Here is an 18,999-nt window from a genome sequence, read left to right on the forward strand (position 1 = left end):
TAGAATAAAAGAGTCGGGATGTGACGCTGAGGCTTTAAAAGACACTGGTGAGGCCTCACCTTGAATATTGTGAACAGTTTTGGGCTCCTCATCTAAGAAAAGATGTGCTGGCGTTGGAAAGGGTTCAGAGGAGGATCATAAGGATGATTCTGGGAATGAAAGGGTTATCATATGAGGAACATTTGCTGGCTCTGGGCCTGTACTCTCTGGAATTCAGAAGGATGGGGGGGGGGGGGATCTCACTGAAACCTTTTGAATTTTGAACTAGATAGAGTAGATGTGGAAAGGACATTTCCCATGGTGGGGAAGTCTAGGTTAAGAGAGCACAACCTTAGGATAGGGAGGGATCCATTTGAAACACAGATGCTGAGAAATGTCTTTAGCCAGAGGGTGCTGAATTTGTAAAATTTATTACTACAGACAGCTACAGGCCAGGATGTTGGGTCTATTTCAGATGGAGCTTGATAGGTTCTTGATTGGCCATGGCATCAAAGGTTACGGGGTGAAGGCTGGGGAGTGGGGCTAAGGAGGGGAAAAAAAAGGATCAGCCATCATTGAATGACGGAGCAGACTCAATGGGCCAAATGGCTTAATTCTGCTCCTGTGCCATTATTATAAGACTACAGAACAAGATAAGATGGATTGAACTTCACAGCCTACCTAGTTATGGCTGTGTACCTCATTGTCTACCTGCACTGCTTTTTTCCCTGTAACTTTATTTGGCATTCTGTTGTTTTCCCTTCTACTACCTCAATGTACTGATGTGATGAAATGGTCTGTATGGATGGCATGCAAAACAACATTTTCTTGCTGTACTGCAGGGGCATAGTAAACCATCTCCAATCAAGGCCAAAAGCAGAAACACAGACTCCAATGCACTTCTCATCACACCATTCTTGTTGTGAAACCAAATAATAGGGATGTCGATCAAGAAACACTGTAGGACCCTTGAAAGAACTGAAAACGTATCATTGGTTCACTTACCTATCTGACTGATAAGTTGCCTGAACTGATCGAGGTAGCTCTGTCCCTCTGGAGTCAGGCCAAGTTTCCGAATGCCTCGATTGAATTTGTCTGCACGATCAAAAGGGTACTGTGAATAAGAGAAGGTTTTAGTGTGGTAGAATTGAGAACTCAACAACAAAATTAATCACACTGATTGATAAGCTTTTATTGCCTATTTCTTCCTTTCCAACTTCTCCTCCATGAAAATTGCTATCAGGTCATCAGAAGCAAGCTGTCATCTGACAAAAGACCCGTGCTTATGGTGCACCCCAAAAGCTATGGCAGGGAGTAGCTGAAGGTGTGAGGGGCACAGAGCAAATGGCGGAGGGATGAAGGTGTGAGGGGCACACAGCAAATGGCAGAGGGATGAAGGTGTGAGGGGCACACAGCAAATGGCGGAGGGATGAAGGTGTGAGGGGCACACAGCAAATGGCGGAGGGATGAAGGTGTGAGGGGCACACAGCAAATGGCGGAGGCATGAAGGTGTGAGGGGCACACAGCAAATGGCAGAAGAATGAAGGTGTGAGGGGCACAGAGCAAATGGCGGAGGGATGAAGGTGTGAGGGGCACACAGCAAATGGCGGAGGGATGAAGGTGTGAGGGGCACAGAGCAAATGGCGGAGGGATGAAGGTGTGAGGGGCACACAGCAAATGGCGGAGGGATGAAGGTGTGAGGGGCACACAGCAAATGGCGGAGGGATGAAGGTGTGAGGGGCACAGAGCAAATGGCGGAGGGATGAAGGTGTGAGGGGCACACAGCAAATGGCGGAGGGATGAAGGTGTGAGGGGCACACAGCAAATGGCGGAGGGATGAAGGTGTGAGGGGCACACAGCAAATGGCGGAGGGATGAAGGTGTGAGGGGCACACAGCAAATGGCGGAGGGATGAAGGTGTGAGGGGCACACAGCAAATGGCGGAGGGATGAAGGTGTGAGGGGCACACAGCAAATGGCGGAGGGATGAAGGTGTGAGGAGCACAGCGTCAGAGATCAGATGACAAGAACTGTGAATGTCACAAATGTGCTGACAGCAAGGCATCTTCTAAGACAGTGATAGATATTGCTGCTTGTCTAAGCTGACACATCAACATTTATTCCTGGTAGCACTGGAGAAAGTCAGGCGCACAGCCTCACACAGTGCCCATTTCCAGCCAGTTTAAGAGCAGCCTATCTAGGGTACTAGCCTACAAAGTATCCAGGACATCTTCAGGGAGCGATGTCTCAGAAAGGCATTGTCCATTATTAAGGATCTCCAGCACCCAGGACATGCCTTTTTCTTGCTGTTGCCATCGAGTACGAGGTACAGAAGCCTTAAGGTACACACTCAGGGATTCAGGAACAGCTTCTTTCCCTCTGCCATCCAATTCCTAAATGGACATTGAACTCGTGAACACTACCTCACTTTTATAATATATATTATTTTGATTTTTGTACGATTTTTAATCTATTCAATACATGCATACTGTAATTGATTTATTTATTATTATGTTTTTTCTTCTATAGTATGTATTGCATTGAAATGCTGATGCTAAGTTAACAAATTTCACGACACGTACCAGTTATAATAAAACCGATTCTGATTCTGAGTTACAGGAAGTACCAGTATGAGGAGTAGAGGCTTGCGTTGGGAATGCAGTCTACTCCCCTCAGTTCTGACACAGCAGACCTGCAGAGATCTGTACTGTAGGTGGCATATTGCCAGACATCAGGTTTTGTGGGGTTTCTGTTCTGTGAACCAGAATTCCATATCTTGGGCAATGAGATCTATGGCTTGTTAACAGCCTGAACCTGGACTAGAGACACAGTCTATCTTGGAACACAAACTCATCGTTGTGCCTGTGTTCAAACAGCCAATTAGATCACAAAAGCACTTTGATATTCCACCGATACCTTCTGATCATTTTCGTCCTTGGTCTCTTTAAAGAATCGAATGTCTTTGATTAGACGAGACTTGATGTGCTCATCGTACATGAATTGACTGAAGATATAAAATTTCTTCCGCAAAAACTGGTAGGTGAAATTGACCTGGAGGTAAAATTCAAACATGGGAGCTGAAGTAACCACCACTGAAAACTTTTTTAAAAATTGAGTGACAGAAAGATCCACAGACCAACAAATTGAATATATTGGCGAAGTGAAAAACATTAAACATTTGCAGATGATGGAAATCTGAAATAAAAAGGAAAAATATCAGAAACATTAAGCTGGTCAGGCTGCATCTGTGGGAAGAGAAACAGTTAATGGTTGAAGATCCTTTGATAGGACTTGAAAAGATTAAACAAGTTAAAGTTCCAGAGACAATGGGAGCCAAATAAGGTAAAGAGAACGTTCTTCAACTCAAAACATTCTCTTTTCACATCTTGATTGGCCTGTAAACTCTTCCAAACACTTCGTTTTTATGCAACACACACAAAATGCTGGTGGAACACAGCAGGCCAGGCAGCATCAATAAGGAGAAGCACTGTCGACGTTTTGGGCCGAGACCCTTCGTCAGGACTAACTGAAAGGAAAGATAGTAAGACATTTGAAAGTAGTGGGGGGAGGGGGAAATGCGAAATGATAGGAGAAGACCGGAGGGGGTGGGATGAAGCTAAGAGCTGGAAAGGTGATTGGTGAAAGTGATACCGAGCTGGAGAAGGGAAAGGATCATGAGAAATATTTCTTTTCCTATATCTTGTGGACTAACAGTTACAGAGGTCCCTCACTCTCCAGAAGGTGGCAACTTGGGAGACAGTGAAATGCAAACAAAATGTTTACAAAAAGACACACTGGCTGGGTTAGATTAGTATCAGTGTAAAAGAGCATACCCAAATATCACTTCAGTCTTATTTGGCCAAGGGGCACATTTTCGTGCTGTATTACTCCATAATTCTATGGATCAAAGCCAACTTTGTCAGATGCACAAGTTCATGTATGCACAGGTACAATAAAAAAAAATTTACTTGTAGCAGCTTCACAGATACAAAACATCAGATAAGCAGTATTCACAAGAAATACAAAAATGAATTATACACAATTTGGCTGTCAATGAGAGGGCTGAAATGGATGACAAATCCTCAAGGCTTGATGAGATGTCAAACTGCTATAAGAAGCAATGAAGGAGATTACTGGAGCTAAGGCAGAGGTAGTTAAACCTTCACTGGCCACAGGCTAGGTACCAGATAACTGGACAGGCAGTAGAGACAGCCACATCTTTATAGTCATGAAAAATTAATGTCAGCAGCAAGGGGCAGGATGGGATTTGTTCAGGTTTATATAGTCTGGTATGGTCTACATGGGCTTCAGTATGACCTTCGAAGGATGTCACATTTAATAATCCTACTGGTTTAATCATTTAGAACCTTTGGTTGCAAATTAAATCCAAAATTGGTTTGGTGATTAGTAGAGGATTGGAAGCCCATGACCAGTGGACCACCAGTTCTGTTTATTATATACATTGACAGAGGTAAGATTAGTAAGGTGGCATGACAGTTGATAGCGTAGCTATCATTGGCAATCAGCATCACTGGATGCTGATCACTGGCAATCTGGGCAGTACAATGAGAAATAGAACGCAATCCTGATTAGTTTGAGATGATACACCACAGGTTAAAGGGTTAAGTCGACAAGCAAGAGGTCAACAGGGAACACAAAAAAAGGATTTCATTTGGAGGTCAGCTGAAATATGGAATGCACTACCTTGGAGGGCAGAGACTCACAACATTCAAATAGTATCCAATCACTCAAATTGGCAAAGCAAAACCGACAAGCAGAACTAAAGCTTGTAGATACAAATTAGATAGATCAGAATCTATTAGAGCAAACTTGCGGTCTGTGGACTGCAAGACTGCCTGAGATAAAACTTGGCAACAAGTGGTATTTCTTTGAAGCTCTCTGGTCCAGTGAACTGGAAGGTCCATTGCAAGTTGCCTTGTGTTTTCCTTAGGGGATACATAGAATGAAATCAGAGAAACTTGTTGTATAGTAGGAGAACACAAGCAAAAGTCTGCAAGGAACAGATCCTACCCAAAGTGCTCAATTGATCTGGGTTTGCTTCTCCCACATACCATGAGTAACAAATACAACCTACTAAACTGAAGGTACAAGTAACTCACTGCTTCACTTCCGAGTGAGAAGGGAGAAGAGGAAATAAAAGGCGTCAAGTCTGGGATCTTCTGAAGTCACAACAGGCACTGTGGGATTGGCAAACTGAACTAGCAAATGTGCAAGAAGCAAGCAGAGCACGCAGGAGAGAATAGTTTGTTCAGACTGCTGATGGGTTAAAGAAGGGAAATGAGTGGGAGATAAGAGCCAAACACAGGCAAGCTGGATTAAGTTAGATGGGTATCTCGGTTGACAAGGACTGGTTGGATCAAAGAGCCTACTTCTGCATAGTATGACTGAGTTGGGTAGAAGCTGGCAGAAAATGGAATTTTAAGTGTGAAGGCCTGCAGAGAGAAAGTGAGGAAAAGAAATCCTGTCTTCGGTCAGTCAGAGCAGAAATAGTGAGGCACTAACACCCGTGGTAATAGCAAATACATAGTAACAGTAATTACATAGGATGCATTTGTAAGGAAAGAATCAGATACAGAGAAACTAGGAGAGTTCTTGTAAACAGCAGGGTGAAGCAGGAAAGCAGCACCCATCATCAAAGACTCCCATTATCCAGGCTATGCTTTCTTCTTGCTGCTATGGGGGAAGTCATACAGGAGCCCCAGGACCCACAACACTAGGTTCAGAAACAGTTATTACCCAACCATTAAGCTCTTGAACTGGAAGGGTTTAACTTCACTTACCCAAGCACTGAACTGATCCCACCACCCACGGACTCACTTCAAGGACTCTTCAATTCATGTTCTTGACATTTATTGCTTGGTTATTTATAATTTTGTTTGTTTTTCTTTTTTGTATTTACAGTTTGTCAACTTTTGCACATTGGCTGTTTGTCCAATTTTATTGGGTGTGGCTTTTCATTGATTCTATTGTGTCTCTTTGTATTTACTGTGAATGCCCACTAAAATGAATCTCCAGTTAGCATATGGTTACATATATGCACTTTGCTAATAAATTTACTTTGAACACAGTTGTTAAGAAATCGTGATTGTTAGCCACTCTTGAAATGGACATTTATGAGAAGGAATGGGAGGTCATGGACAGCATGGAGCTGAGACTAGCACCACCAATTCAATGGAAATGTCAACTTAAATAGTTAAAGGATACAGTTTCTCAGTCTCTCAGTATTCAGACTTCCCAGCCATTTATTAGCCACCTCCTTAAAACAGGCTACAAATGTGGTGCAAATTACAGGAAAACCATGAAGGTCCATAGGATGGGTGGCACCCAGGACAATGAGGTTATTCATGCACATGAACTGTACACAAGTTGCCTGCAGCAGATGGGAAACCATTCTGACCAACCCTTATCCGAGTAAGAGTTGGGAGCTCTTGCCCAAACAGTGAGCTCCACATGTGCAGAAAATACTGAAATAGAATTCAATCCTTCAGAGACCAAATGAGACTAATGGAATATTGCTGAGGTGAGGAAATATTTAACAAGTGGCAAACAGTAGCCGTGGTATCATCTGAAGTACACAGTCCCTGCAGTCGTTGTTGAATGAGTGGACAGTACATGAAAACAGAGTTAATACAGGGCTATTTACTCACATGGAGTGTAAACATCACTTACTGGTTCTGCCAAACAGTCATTTTGAAATTTCCACCTCATTCCCCATCTCCACACAGATTTAAAACCAGGTTACCAATGAAAGATTATCAACCTGAAATAGTAACAGTTTCTCCCTCACACATGGTGTCAGGCCCAAATATTTCTTTCTGAAGTTCCTTTCTTATTTCTGATGTTAAGCATCTGGAATTTCTTGATATTTGATGCATGTGTTAGATCAGGATATTGCAATTCCTCGCAATCAGCCAGCCAAAGGTATCCAACATTTCTGCTAAATCAAACTTACAGTGGTGTTCATGATGCCTGTTCCATGTGTACGGATTGAGTTTGCAACATGCCTAATGTTGATTGTGTTCAGATGTTTATTATGGCTTGTGCGCTCAATGAAGATCTGTAAAGTGTAATGAAATCAAGTTTCAAACTCAGAAGAAGCTCAAGAAAATCAAATGTCACAATATGTTCTGAAAAATAAATGGTACCTGGTTGTTGAGATTGTAAAGATACTTTGAAACAAATATGTGGATATTTCGCATGATCTCCAGAACATCTAATCCCTGCAAACAATTTGACATTACATCAGTAAAGAGTGTTAACAATTCACTTGTGCCAACTCTGCCTCGATGTAAAAATGTAAAAAATAGGAAGAGTGGGACACACAACCTCTCAGGCCTGTTCACTGTGAATTTGAAAGTTACAGACCAATTCCCATGACCCTTATTTAGAAATCCATCTTTAGTCATGTCTCTTTTTTCCTTTCCAAGTCCATGATCTGCAGCTGCAACAAAACTGTGATTCTTCACGTTTCTGCAGCTTGTCGACCAGCCACTTTCAATATCTCCAGGAGCAGCCTGAAGATGTGCGCCTTTGGGGTGCAGGCTCGGGAGGCCTCTGTGGACGACTTGATTCCTGCCAGTGTTGCCAACTGGAATGTTGCAGAGATTGTTAAATCAAGACAGTGGGTGCAGCTGTTGGAGGCCTCTGTGCTCAGGTGATCTCTCTCCCCCTCTCTAAGGGGGCAAGAAGATTCTGCTGGTCCTCGAGTCAAGTGAGCTCAAATAAGCATTGCCTCAGACTTTAACACTGAAACAGTGATCTGTTGGTCTCCCTCTCATCATGGATAGGGCAACACCTCTCTGTCCCTTGTTAGTCAGAGGGTGAGAGAGTGCCTGTGGCATGTCGAATTGTTGGGTGAAGAATAGTTTTTGTTGGACTGCAGATCATGGTCTCCCTTTGGGGCTTGCTGTTGTTTGCTTGCTGAGTGGTGGGTGTCAGTGCTTTTGCTGCTGCTTGTGCATGGGGGGAGGGGAGGGGGCTTGGGGTTCTAAGTTTTTCTGTCATTCATCGGGTTTTTTTTCCTGTTTCGTGGATGTCTGAAGAGTAAGAATTTCAGGCTGTATACTGTATACATTCTCTGATACTGAATAGAACAATTAACCATCCAAATATTGATCATACAATAGTTCAGCTCTCCTGGATGTCTGGGATAAAGAACTGCAAAGCCTTAGAAGTCTAAAGAAATACTGTTTATTAGGGTTACATTAATTTGCATGTATTCTGAGACTGAGCTACCTAGATAAGTAGTTCAACTATTGTAGAAACTCTAATTAGCAATTAAACAATGATCTCAAGAAAATCTTAATATCAAGATGATCTTGGGCACCATGGTAGCCTCGTGGTTAGCACGACACCATTACAGCTTGGGCCATTGGAGTTTGGAATTCAATCCTGGTGTCCTCTTTAAGGAATCTCTGTCTCTGTGGAATGTGTGGGTTTTTTCCGGGTCCTCCAGTTTCGCCCCATAGTCCAAATACATACTGGGTAGGTTAGTTGGTCATTGTAAATTGTCTGCAGATTAGGTTAGAGTCAAATTGGGGTTGTTGAGTGATGATGGCTGGTGCAGCTTAAGGAGCTGGAAGGGCCTATTCCACAGCATATCTCTAAATCAGTTTCATTCTATGCTAGACTCCAGCCATAGATTTCCCATTCAACATTGCAAAATAATAAAACACTTAATAAAGAACCCTTCAGCACTTACCTGTTCCAAGGTCTGGCTTGGAAGGTGTGCTTCAGTCATCGAGAGACTGTAACGCTGTGTTGCTAAGTTTCTCATTTCACTATAGGTGGCCCAGTCATGGAGAGCCACTGTGGTCAGGTTATAAAAAGTCTTGTCCAGATAGTGAGTCACATATGCTGTTAAACATTGGTGAAATAATTGTATTGTTAAACTGTACTCATGATAACAAAAAAATAGTACTCAATAAAGCATAATGCAAAAGGGACTAAACCTTTGACATCAATGAATCGGTTCAAGAAACGTATTGGTTTGATTGAAAAGAAGTCTGTCAAGTCTTTGATGCCAACTCTGTATGGATTTCGATCATCTAATTTTAAATGAGTGTGCACAGAGAGTCTCAAGTCTTTTTCTATCTCCTTACACAGTTTATCCAAAAGGTGCTGTTAGAAAATGAGTGATTCAGGGAAGATTTGCAATAGGAAAAAAAAAGTTAGTTTGCAAATACAAATTTTAATCTTTGAAGCTTTTGTGAATAACTTTTAATCAGAAAACATCAAGAAACACAAATTTATTCCTGCTATCCAAATTATAAAACACCGCAGAACCAAGAATCAACTCCAGCTAGTTCTATACATTAATAACAAGCATCTACATAATACAACCAAAAGGTACATTAATATTTTACCATCTGAACATTTCTACCTTAGATTGGTACCCAGACTTGGAACTCCAGAAGAGTTGCTTTGAGCATACAACCCATTTTAGTCATGTCAGTTTTAAAGCCACATTGTATAGAAAAACTTGGTAAGCTTTTCAATTCCCAAGTTTCAGGACTAAAATTGAGGTAGTGTCTCAAGTTTTGAGTTAAAGCAAAGTCAATTAAAATATATCCTCATAACAATTAAAACAGCATTAGCAATTTTTGTATTACCTCATTCAGCACATCCATGATTTCTTTATCAAAACACTCCAGCAACATGTGTGTGGATTCCAGATGTCTGGCATACATCATGGGTGGGACACAATCTCGCAAAGCACTGAACATGTACTGTTAAGAGAAGTATCACAGAAGACAAAATAAATATGGACATTTCAAACCGAGTAACTTTCAGTTTCCTGAAACAAATAATGTTACAAATTACATGAGAATTATGATAAATAATTCACTCTATTCAAAATTAAATCATTACTTTGTTCTTTATTCCACCTTGAACAAGATTCAAGTAACGACCAGGAGTCACACAACATGGAAACTGCTCAATAGTCCAAGCTGACCAGGATTTGCATCTGAGCTCGACCCAGTTGCCCATCTTTGACCCATATTGCTCTAAACCATTCCAATCCAAGTATCTTCAAAAATTGTTAATGTGCCTCAGCCACTTCCTCTGGCAGCTCATTTCATATACAGATCTCCTTCTGAGTAAAAACGTTACTCCTCAGGTTCCTTTTAAATCTCTGCCCTCACACCATAAAACTAAGTCCTCTAGTTCTTGATTCCCAAATCTTGGAGAAAAAACTGTGTGCATTCTCCCAACGACGTCCCTCAAGACTTTATACACCCGGAAACAAGCCCAGACATTCTCCACTTCCTATACATTATATTAGGCTCTTGACTACTTATCAGCTGCCTTTCTGAGGAGTTTAAGGTTAATGCAGGAGAGGAGAAACTACTTTACTTCAAAAACAATATTTCAGCGCAACTATGCTAAAATATATGGGTTTAATATTCAGGAGCTATAAAGCATTGAGTTAGCAGAAAGTCTCTAAACTAGGCAGAGTGAGTTGGAGGCAGTTCCTTGTGGACTTTACTTGCCAGTTTAAAAAGCAACCAGGATCTATCTGGACTCATCTGCCAAATGGGAGATTGCAGAGTAAATTGGAAACAGTTTCTTACTGACTATATGTGCCAGGTTTACAAAAGTGATAAGGGCTTGTTGGGGAATGTCTGCTGAGTGGGAATTCACAGAGTGAGTTGGAGCAGTTCCTTGTCTATTTTACCTGCCAGGTGTAAAAAGCGACTGGTGCTTATCAGGACCTGTCTGTCGAGTGAGAGATTGCTTGGGGTATTAGTAACTTAGTTAGGGTCAATAAAAAGAAGTGACGCGTAAGCGGAATGGGCCAGTGTTAGTGGTCAGGCTTTGGCGAGAACAGGCAGAGACTAAGGGTGCTGAATCATTTGGAATCATTTAGTTGATTGTAAAACTGGAGTTTAAGAAGTTAATGTCAACGGTAACAGAATGACAGGATGGTAGTTAATGCAGTGGAATGCTCCTCCTGCAGTATGTGGTATGACTACATCTGTAGGAAGTGCACTCAACTTCAGCTGCTGACTGACCCGGAGCTAGCTGAACTTAGGATTACCCTGGAGGCTGAAAGCTTCATGGTAGGTGAGACTTTAACTGAGGTGGTCATGCTCAGAGCGCAGGCTTCAGGCAGTAGATGAATGACCATAAGAAGCAGTCAGTGCAGGGTTCCCGTGGCCATTCCCCTCAACAAGAATACCCCTTTGGATACTGCTAGGCTGGCAAATGGCCTATGTATCAGGGCACAGTAGTAGCAGCCAGGCCAGCGGCACTGTGGTCAGTTCTGAGGCTCAGGGCCAATAGTGATAGGAGACTTGGCAGTTACAGGGCTGGACAGGAGATTCTGTGGCCGTGAAACAAGCGTCAGGATGCCTCCCAGGTGTGAGGTTGAAGGAAGTTTCAAAGTGGCTGCAGAATATTCCCAAGAGGGAGGGTACACAGCCAGAGGTACACATTGGCATCAATGTCATAGGTAGAAAAGGAAAAAAGGTTCTGTGCAGTGAGTATAGGGAGTCGGGGAAGAGGCTGAATAGTAGGACCTCTCAGATCCTAGCTATTCAGAGTAGAGAGTAATCTCTATCACTCTCAGTACCATGTGTTAGTCAGGGCAGGAATACGATGACAGTACAAATGAATGAATGGCAGAGGAACTGGATGCAGAGGGCAAGGTTTCAGATTTCTAGATCACTGAGATCTCTTCTGGGGAAGGCAATGACCTGTACAAAAAGGTTGGGTTACACCTGAACCCAAGGGAGACAAATTTCCTTGCAGGCACGTTTGCTATAACTGTTAGGGAGGTTTTAAACAAACTTGGTAAAGGGAAGGGAACTAGAGTGATAGGGCGGAGGATCATAGTTGAGAATCTCACATCTAAAGATACATATTGTATCAAAAGGACAGGCAGGTAGGTAGAGGGGGTGGAGTGGCTCTGTTCGTACAAAAAACCTTAGAAAGAGGTTAGAAAGGATCAGGTGATGGTGGATCCTTGTGGATAGAGTTAATTTATTGACATACAGCACAGATTAAACCCTTCGAGAAGTGCCACCCAGCAATCCCCTGATTTAACCCTAGCCTAGTCACAGGACAATTAACAATGACTAATTAACCAACCAATGGGTACATCTTAGAAATGTGGGAGGAAACCAGAGAACCTAGAGGAAGCCCACATGGTCACAGGGAGAACGTACAAACTCCTTACAGGCAATTACAGGAATTAAATCTAGGTTGCTGGTGTTGTGCTAACCACTATGCTACCATGTCACCCCAGTTAGTAAATTAAGAAACTGCAAGGATAAAAAGACCCTTGTATACAGGCTGCCGAACAGTAGCCATGATGTGGGATATAAATTACAACAGGAAATGGAAAAGGCATGTAAAAAGGGCAAAGTTACAATAGTCATGAGGAATTTCAAGATGTAGGTAGAACTGAAAAATTACATGCAGAATTAAAAGGTCTAGAACCAAACTGACTTATTGGCAGCTTGACAAGTCGTTCTGTGAGAATAATGTATGAACTAAGAAGTCTTTTTTGCATGGAAAACCTTCTCGGTCTACCCTTATCTGTTTGCGATAACAATGTATAACAGCAGCTCCATGCAGTATTCTGGGCTCACTTGGTTGCAGATTTTCTTAAGCTCATTAAGCAGAGACCCTGTGTTGCCAACTGACAATGCAAGCTTGTTAATAAACAGTATGTACTTTCAAGTAAACTGTGTTTGACAGTTATTTCCTGGGTGTAAACCTAAAGGCCTCTGGTAGAGAGACAGATCGACAGAATGGTAAAATTACATAGGTGCTGGATCCCAAAAGATGTTTTTTTAGAGCAGCCAGTCCAGTAGGGGAAAGGCAATCCTGGATTGGGTGTAGCATAATGAACTATACTTGATTAGGGAGCTTAATGTAAAGGAACCCTTAGGAGACAGTTATCATATGATAGAATTCACCCTGCAGTTTGAGAGGGAGAAGATGAAGTCAGATGCATCAGAATTACAGTGAAATAAAGGGAGCAGAGAAGAGCTGGCCAAAGTTGACTGAAAGGGAACACTAGCAAGAATGACAGCAGAATAGTAATGGTTTCATTCTGAAGGTACAGGATAGATATGTCCCAAAGATAAAGAAAGGGGGCTACAATGGTGTAGTGATTTGTACAATACTATTACAGCTCAGGGTGCCAGAGTTCAAAGTTTCTTGTGTCATCTGCAAGGAAAGGACATCCTTCCCATGAACATATGGGTTTCCTCCAGGTGCCTCAGGTTTCCTCCCACACTCCAAAGACATATTGGTTAGTAGGTTAGTTGGTCATTGTAAATTGTCCTGTGATTAGGCTAGGATTAAATCACCTGGGTAGCTGGCAGAGTGCCTCAAAGGTCATAAAGACCTATTGTGCACTGCACCTCTAAATAAATAAATAAGATAGATAAATGGTTCTGCACTCTATCAAGTACAATACCATAAAGTGGTCCATTACAAAAACTGTTATGATAATGCTTACTGACACCAAATTTATTTTCTTATAAAACAATTAAACTTGCTTCAAACTTGCCTGGGTTTTAGAAATATAACACTTGTGTATCTACATGAGAACTGAAATTGCCAAGGCATGGAAGGCTTCGTGGTAAATGCTGATAACTGAGATTAGTACTGATTAATACCTGATGGTCAGCATGGACTGCATCTTTAAAAGATGCCCTTGTTTAATTGTATGCATCACACTGGAAAAAAGGTAGCATACATCTCTTGTCATTGCCACTAATCCAAAATACCTAGTTATAAATAAATCTGCGGTTCTTACGTGTATTCTTGCAGAATCGACAGCACTGTCATAAATATCATCCAAGTAGATGGGGAATATGGCACGATGCCAGTACAGAAAGTTGCAATTGCACAAAAGTTGAATCCTGCAAAATGCAATAGTGAGGTAAAGTCTGCTGTTTGGTCCCACACAGACTATAGGCAAATGTCAACTAAACTCTACTCACCGTTCCCTCAGCTCACTGATCAAGTCCAACTTCTTCAGCACCACATGCAAGACCAGCAGCTCCTCATCACGGAACGTTTTCTTCACAGCACAGAACAACATGCATCAATAAATTGATCAAACAACTACACAAAGCAAAACTTCTAAGGCGACAAAACCCAGAATTTTAAATACAATCAAGCAACTGTCACATTAAACCCACAGAGTTTGCAGCTAAATTTAACTATAATATTTACTGCACTGATTATGACTTGATTTACAAAATTATTATTGATGATTGGAATTAAGACATCGTTCTTACCATTTGAGTACCTACACTCAATGATAGGGCGACAACAAGTCTACGCTCTTTAGTACTGGGTCCATTGAGAGCATTTTCAGCCAAAACAAGGGCAGACAGCACGTCCAGACGTCGCTCACTGTACTTCTTGTCAGATATCACTCTTTTCTGAAGCAAAATATCCAAACTATGTTTTAAAGAATTGTTTCTTGGTCTAAATCTGCAGCAGTAGATTGATTGACAAAAACTATAGATGACCTGTTCAATTTCTGATTTTGCACTTTAAAGTCCAAACACGATTATTTTTAAAGCCATCACCAGTCACTTATTTTCACTCCAATTATTGCCAAAATAATACTAAGACTCACGGCAACCCACTACTGAAGCCACTTATTTTAATTAAAATTTACATTATTTTAATACAAAATGATGGAGGAACTCAGCAGGTCAAACAGCATCTATAAAAAGGAATAAGTAATTGTTTCAGACTGAGACACTTCATCAAGACTCCACTGATGCAGAGTTTCACCCCAAAACATCGACTCTTTCATTTAAAAATCTTTTTTATTGATAATTATTGAAGATCAACAAAAAAAGATACATTAAGTCAATATTGTCATTATGTACAATAATTAAACAAAGCTAAGCAATATATCAATAATAATAAGAAAAAATAAAATGTTAGGAATATTTTTTGAAAGAAAAAAGGAAAAAGAACCCCTACTAACTAACTAAAAACCCTATTAAACTGAAAAAACAACCCCATTGGGAGCACAACTCCAGAGCTATGCATCATACAAGCTTCGATAAAAAAACATCAATCCGCCAACTCAAATCCATTTAAAGGAAAATCGGAAGGAAACCATATTAATTAACTCAAATCAGATGACAGTAGCAAGCAAATGAGCCCCACCTTTTCTCAAAATCAAATCAAGGATCAAAAGTTCGACTTCTGATTTTCTCCAAACTAAGACAGAGCATCACCTGAGAAAACCATTGTATCAAAGTAGGAGCAGAAGCATCTTTCCATTTCAACATAACAGCCCTTCTGGCCAATAATGTAACAAATGCAATTACATGTAGGTCTGATGGAGAAATACCATGAATATATTGAGGGATTATACCAAATAAAACTGTCAATTTATTTGGTTGTAAATTAATTTTCACACCTTTATAAATTGTAGAGAAAATAGACTTCCAAAAATGTTTCAATACAGAACACGACCAAAACACGTGTCAATGTGGCTGTCTCGGTTTTACATCTGTCACACTAAACATCAACATCAGGAAACATTTTAGACAGTCTCTCCTTTGTCAAATAGTAATGATGTACAATTTTAAACTGAATTAAAGAGTGACTGGCAAAGATCAAAGAAGAGTTAACCAACTTCAAAATCCGCAACCAATCTTCTGTTATCAAGGTCATGTTAAGCTCTCTCTCCCAATCTTGCTTAATCTTAAGTGAAGGGTAATTGTGCTGTTGTAACAATAAATTATGAATTTTCCCAATAAAACCCTTCACTAAAGGATTCATTTTTAAAATAATATCTAACAGGTCAGAATCCCCTATATATGGAAAATTACTTAAGTATTCTTGTAAGAAGTGTCTGACCTGAAGACATTGCAGGAAATGTGAATACGAGAGAACAGATCCGTGAAGGAATAAACTCCTTTATTCCTCCAAAGAAGCAAGGTAGGATCACTTAATGAAGGTTTAAATAAATAATTTTGATAAATTAAACAGACAGACAGACATACTTTATTGATCCCGAGAGAAATTAGGTTTCATTACAGCCGCACCAACCAAGAATAGTGAAGAAATATAGCAATATAAAACCATAAATAATTAAATAATAAATTAATCATGCCAAGTGGAAATAAATCCAGGACCAGCCTATTGACACTCCGAAGGAGGAGTTGTAAAGTTTGATGGCCACAGGTAGGAATGACTTCCTATCACGCTCATGTACTCCTGTGCCTAACCAGTACCTTATGGAGTGGATGGGAGTCATTGTCCAAGATGGCATGCAACTTGGACAGCATCCTCTTTTCAGACACCACCATCAGAGAGCCCAGTTCCACCCCCACACCATCACTGGCCTTATGAATACGTTTGATTCTGTTGGTGTCTGCTACTATTGGAGTATAAAAGTTGAAATTTTGCTGTGTAACCAAAACTATGTAGTCAGTTTTGAAACTTGCTATTTGCTATGCATGTATCCAATTCCGTAGGAGAACGAAATCTTAAGAATGTAGAAGACAATGGTGTGTTAATGAGAGGTAGCTAAGAGATGTAGATTAGAACATGATTAAGTCACGAAATCTTAAGAATGTAGAAGACAATGGTGTGTTAATGAGAGGTAGCTAAGAGATGTAGATTAGAACATGATTAAGTCAATGGGTAGAAACAATAGTGGCGGATGTACGTGCGATACGCAACTATAGACCGATTGCATATGCTAATGCAACTAAACCAGGAGATTGCTATAAAAAATGCTGTGTCCAAGGATCGGTGGGCAATCAGCGACTAGCTCAATGACTGTCTCAGCTTTGATTTGCAAATTAAAGTTTAATACTTCTTGAAGAATCTTCTGCGTCTCCTGGTCATTTGTGGGGCACGAGAAACCACGACACTACCCTCGGCCTGCTGCCCCAGCACACAATAGCAAACATGATAGCACTGGCCACCACAGCCTCGTAGAACATCCTCAGCATCGTCCAGCAGATGTTAAAGGACCTCAGTCTCCTCAGGAAATAGAGACTAAATTAAACTAAAAAGTTTAAATTTTTTGCGATTAAAAAAGTTACGAAACTGGAACCAAATTCTTAATCATTGCTTAATCACAGGGTATAAATTTAAATTAGTAACTTTGGCCAGTTGTACAGGTAGAGAAGCTCCTAATGATGAGGTTAAGTGAAACTGTTTCACAGCATTCAATTCCAAATCAGCCCAAGGTGGTCGTTCATTTCTATCGGCCCAATATAACCAAAAATACATATAACGTATATTAACAGCCCAATAATACATTTTTAAATTAGGCAAAGCAAGACCTCCATCTTTTAAAAAAATTTTTAAATGATATTTCCCAATTCTTGGTCTTTTATTATTCCAAACAAAAGATGAAATAATAGTCAACCTGATCGAAGAACTTCTTAGCTAAAAAAAAGGGATATTTTGAAATACACATAAAAATTTTGGTAAAATCATTTTAACTGCATGAATTCGGCCGGCTAACGAAAATGTAAGTGAATTCCATCTACAAAATAATTGCTTCATAAAATCCACTGAAGGAACCAAATTAGCTTTATAAAGGTCTTTATGATTTTTAGTAATAATACCTAAATATTTAAATGAGTCCGTAACTCTAAAAGGAATGTCATATATAGAAGCAGTATCATTTAGGGGAAATAATTCACTTCTATGAAGATTTAGTTTATATCCTGAAAACTTTCCAAAATCGTTTAATAGTTTCAATAAACAAGGAATGGATTCTTCAGGATTCGAAATATAAACTAAGAGATTGTCAGCATAAAGGGAGATCTTGTGAACTGTCCCATTTATGAGAATTCCATGAATATCTCTAGCTTCACAAAGTGCAATAGCCAAGGGTTCCAGCACTAAATGAAATAACAAAGGACATAACGGACATCCTTGTCTCGTACCCTGCGAAAGCCGAGAAAAAGAACTGCAATTATTAGTAATAACAGCAGCAATAAGGCTTTTATATATCATTCTGATCCACTTATTAAAATTAATACCAAAGCCAAATTTCTCTAAAACATTAAGTATTTCCATTCAACTCTACCAAATGCCTTTTCAGCACACATTGGGGAGTCTTAGAAAAGGATGAATATATAACATTTAACAGTCTCCGAACATTAGAGAAGGAACAGCGGCCCTTTACAAAACCTGTTTGGTCTTGAGAGATAATTTTAAGCTACAAATTCTCCAGCCGATTAACCATTATTTTTGAAAGATTTTAGCATCCACATTTAATAATGAAATAGGTCTATATGAAGCACAGTCAGTAGGGTCTTTATCTTTCTTAAGAATTAAGCATGGAGTGCCCACTCCCCGCTGAACATCGACGGCTCCTCGGTAGAGATCGTTAAGAGCACCAAATTTCTTGGTGTTCACCTGACAGAGAATCTCACCTGGTCCCTCAACACCAGCTCCATAGCAAAGAAAGCCCAGCAGCATCTCTACTTTCTGCGAAGGCTGAGGAAAGTTCATCTCCCCCCCACCCACCCCATCCTCATCACATTCTACAGGGGTTGTATTGAGAGCATCCTGAGCAGCTGCATCACTGCCTGGTTCAGAAATTGCACCATCTCAGATCACAAGACCCTGCAGCGTATAGTGAGGTCAGCTGAGAAGATCATCGGGGTCTCTCTTCCCGCCATCACGGAATTTACACTACATGCTGCATTCGCAAAGCAAACAGCATTATGAAGGACCCCACGCACCATTATGAAGGACCCCACGCACCCCTCATACAAACTCTTCTCCCTCCTGCTGTCTGGGAAAAGGCACCAAAGCATTCTGGCTCTCACAACCAGACTATATAACAGTTTCTTCCCCCAAGCTATCAGACTCCTCAATACCCAGAGCCTGGACTGCACCTTACTGCCCTATAGTCCTGTTATTATTTATTGTAATGCTTGCACTGTTTTGTGCACTTTATGCAATCCTGGGCAGGTCTGCAGTCTAGTGTAGTTTTTTTACATAGCTCAGTGTAGTTTTTGTACTGTGTCATGTAA

At 40.7% G+C, this 18,999-nt stretch overlaps 1 protein-coding gene across 3 annotated transcripts in view; it reads right to left on the reverse strand.

Moving 5' to 3' along the window:
* Positions 1 to 18,999, reverse strand: part of washc4 (WASH complex subunit 4) — a 165,182-nt gene that overhangs the window by 52,265 nt on the left and 93,918 nt on the right. For all 3 annotated transcript variants that reach the window (XM_073065929.1, XM_073065928.1, XM_073065926.1), the window contains exons 17-26: positions 14,260 to 14,406; positions 13,960 to 14,039; positions 13,773 to 13,878; positions 9,610 to 9,726; positions 8,950 to 9,118; positions 8,700 to 8,854; positions 7,144 to 7,218; positions 6,951 to 7,055; positions 2,894 to 3,028; positions 985 to 1,093 (exon numbers count right to left, since the gene is read on the reverse strand). In XM_073065929.1, the coding sequence (XP_072922030.1) occupies positions 985 to 1,093; positions 2,894 to 3,028; positions 6,951 to 7,055; positions 7,144 to 7,218; positions 8,700 to 8,854; positions 8,950 to 9,118; positions 9,610 to 9,726; positions 13,773 to 13,878; positions 13,960 to 14,039; positions 14,260 to 14,406 (1,198 nt within the window). The remainder of the gene's footprint in view (positions 1 to 984; positions 1,094 to 2,893; positions 3,029 to 6,950; positions 7,056 to 7,143; positions 7,219 to 8,699; positions 8,855 to 8,949; positions 9,119 to 9,609; positions 9,727 to 13,772; positions 13,879 to 13,959; positions 14,040 to 14,259; positions 14,407 to 18,999) is intronic.

This window comes from Hemitrygon akajei, chromosome 14 (genome assembly GCF_048418815.1).
Source record: "Hemitrygon akajei chromosome 14, sHemAka1.3, whole genome shotgun sequence".
NCBI lineage: Eukaryota > Metazoa > Chordata > Chondrichthyes > Myliobatiformes > Dasyatidae > Hemitrygon > Hemitrygon akajei.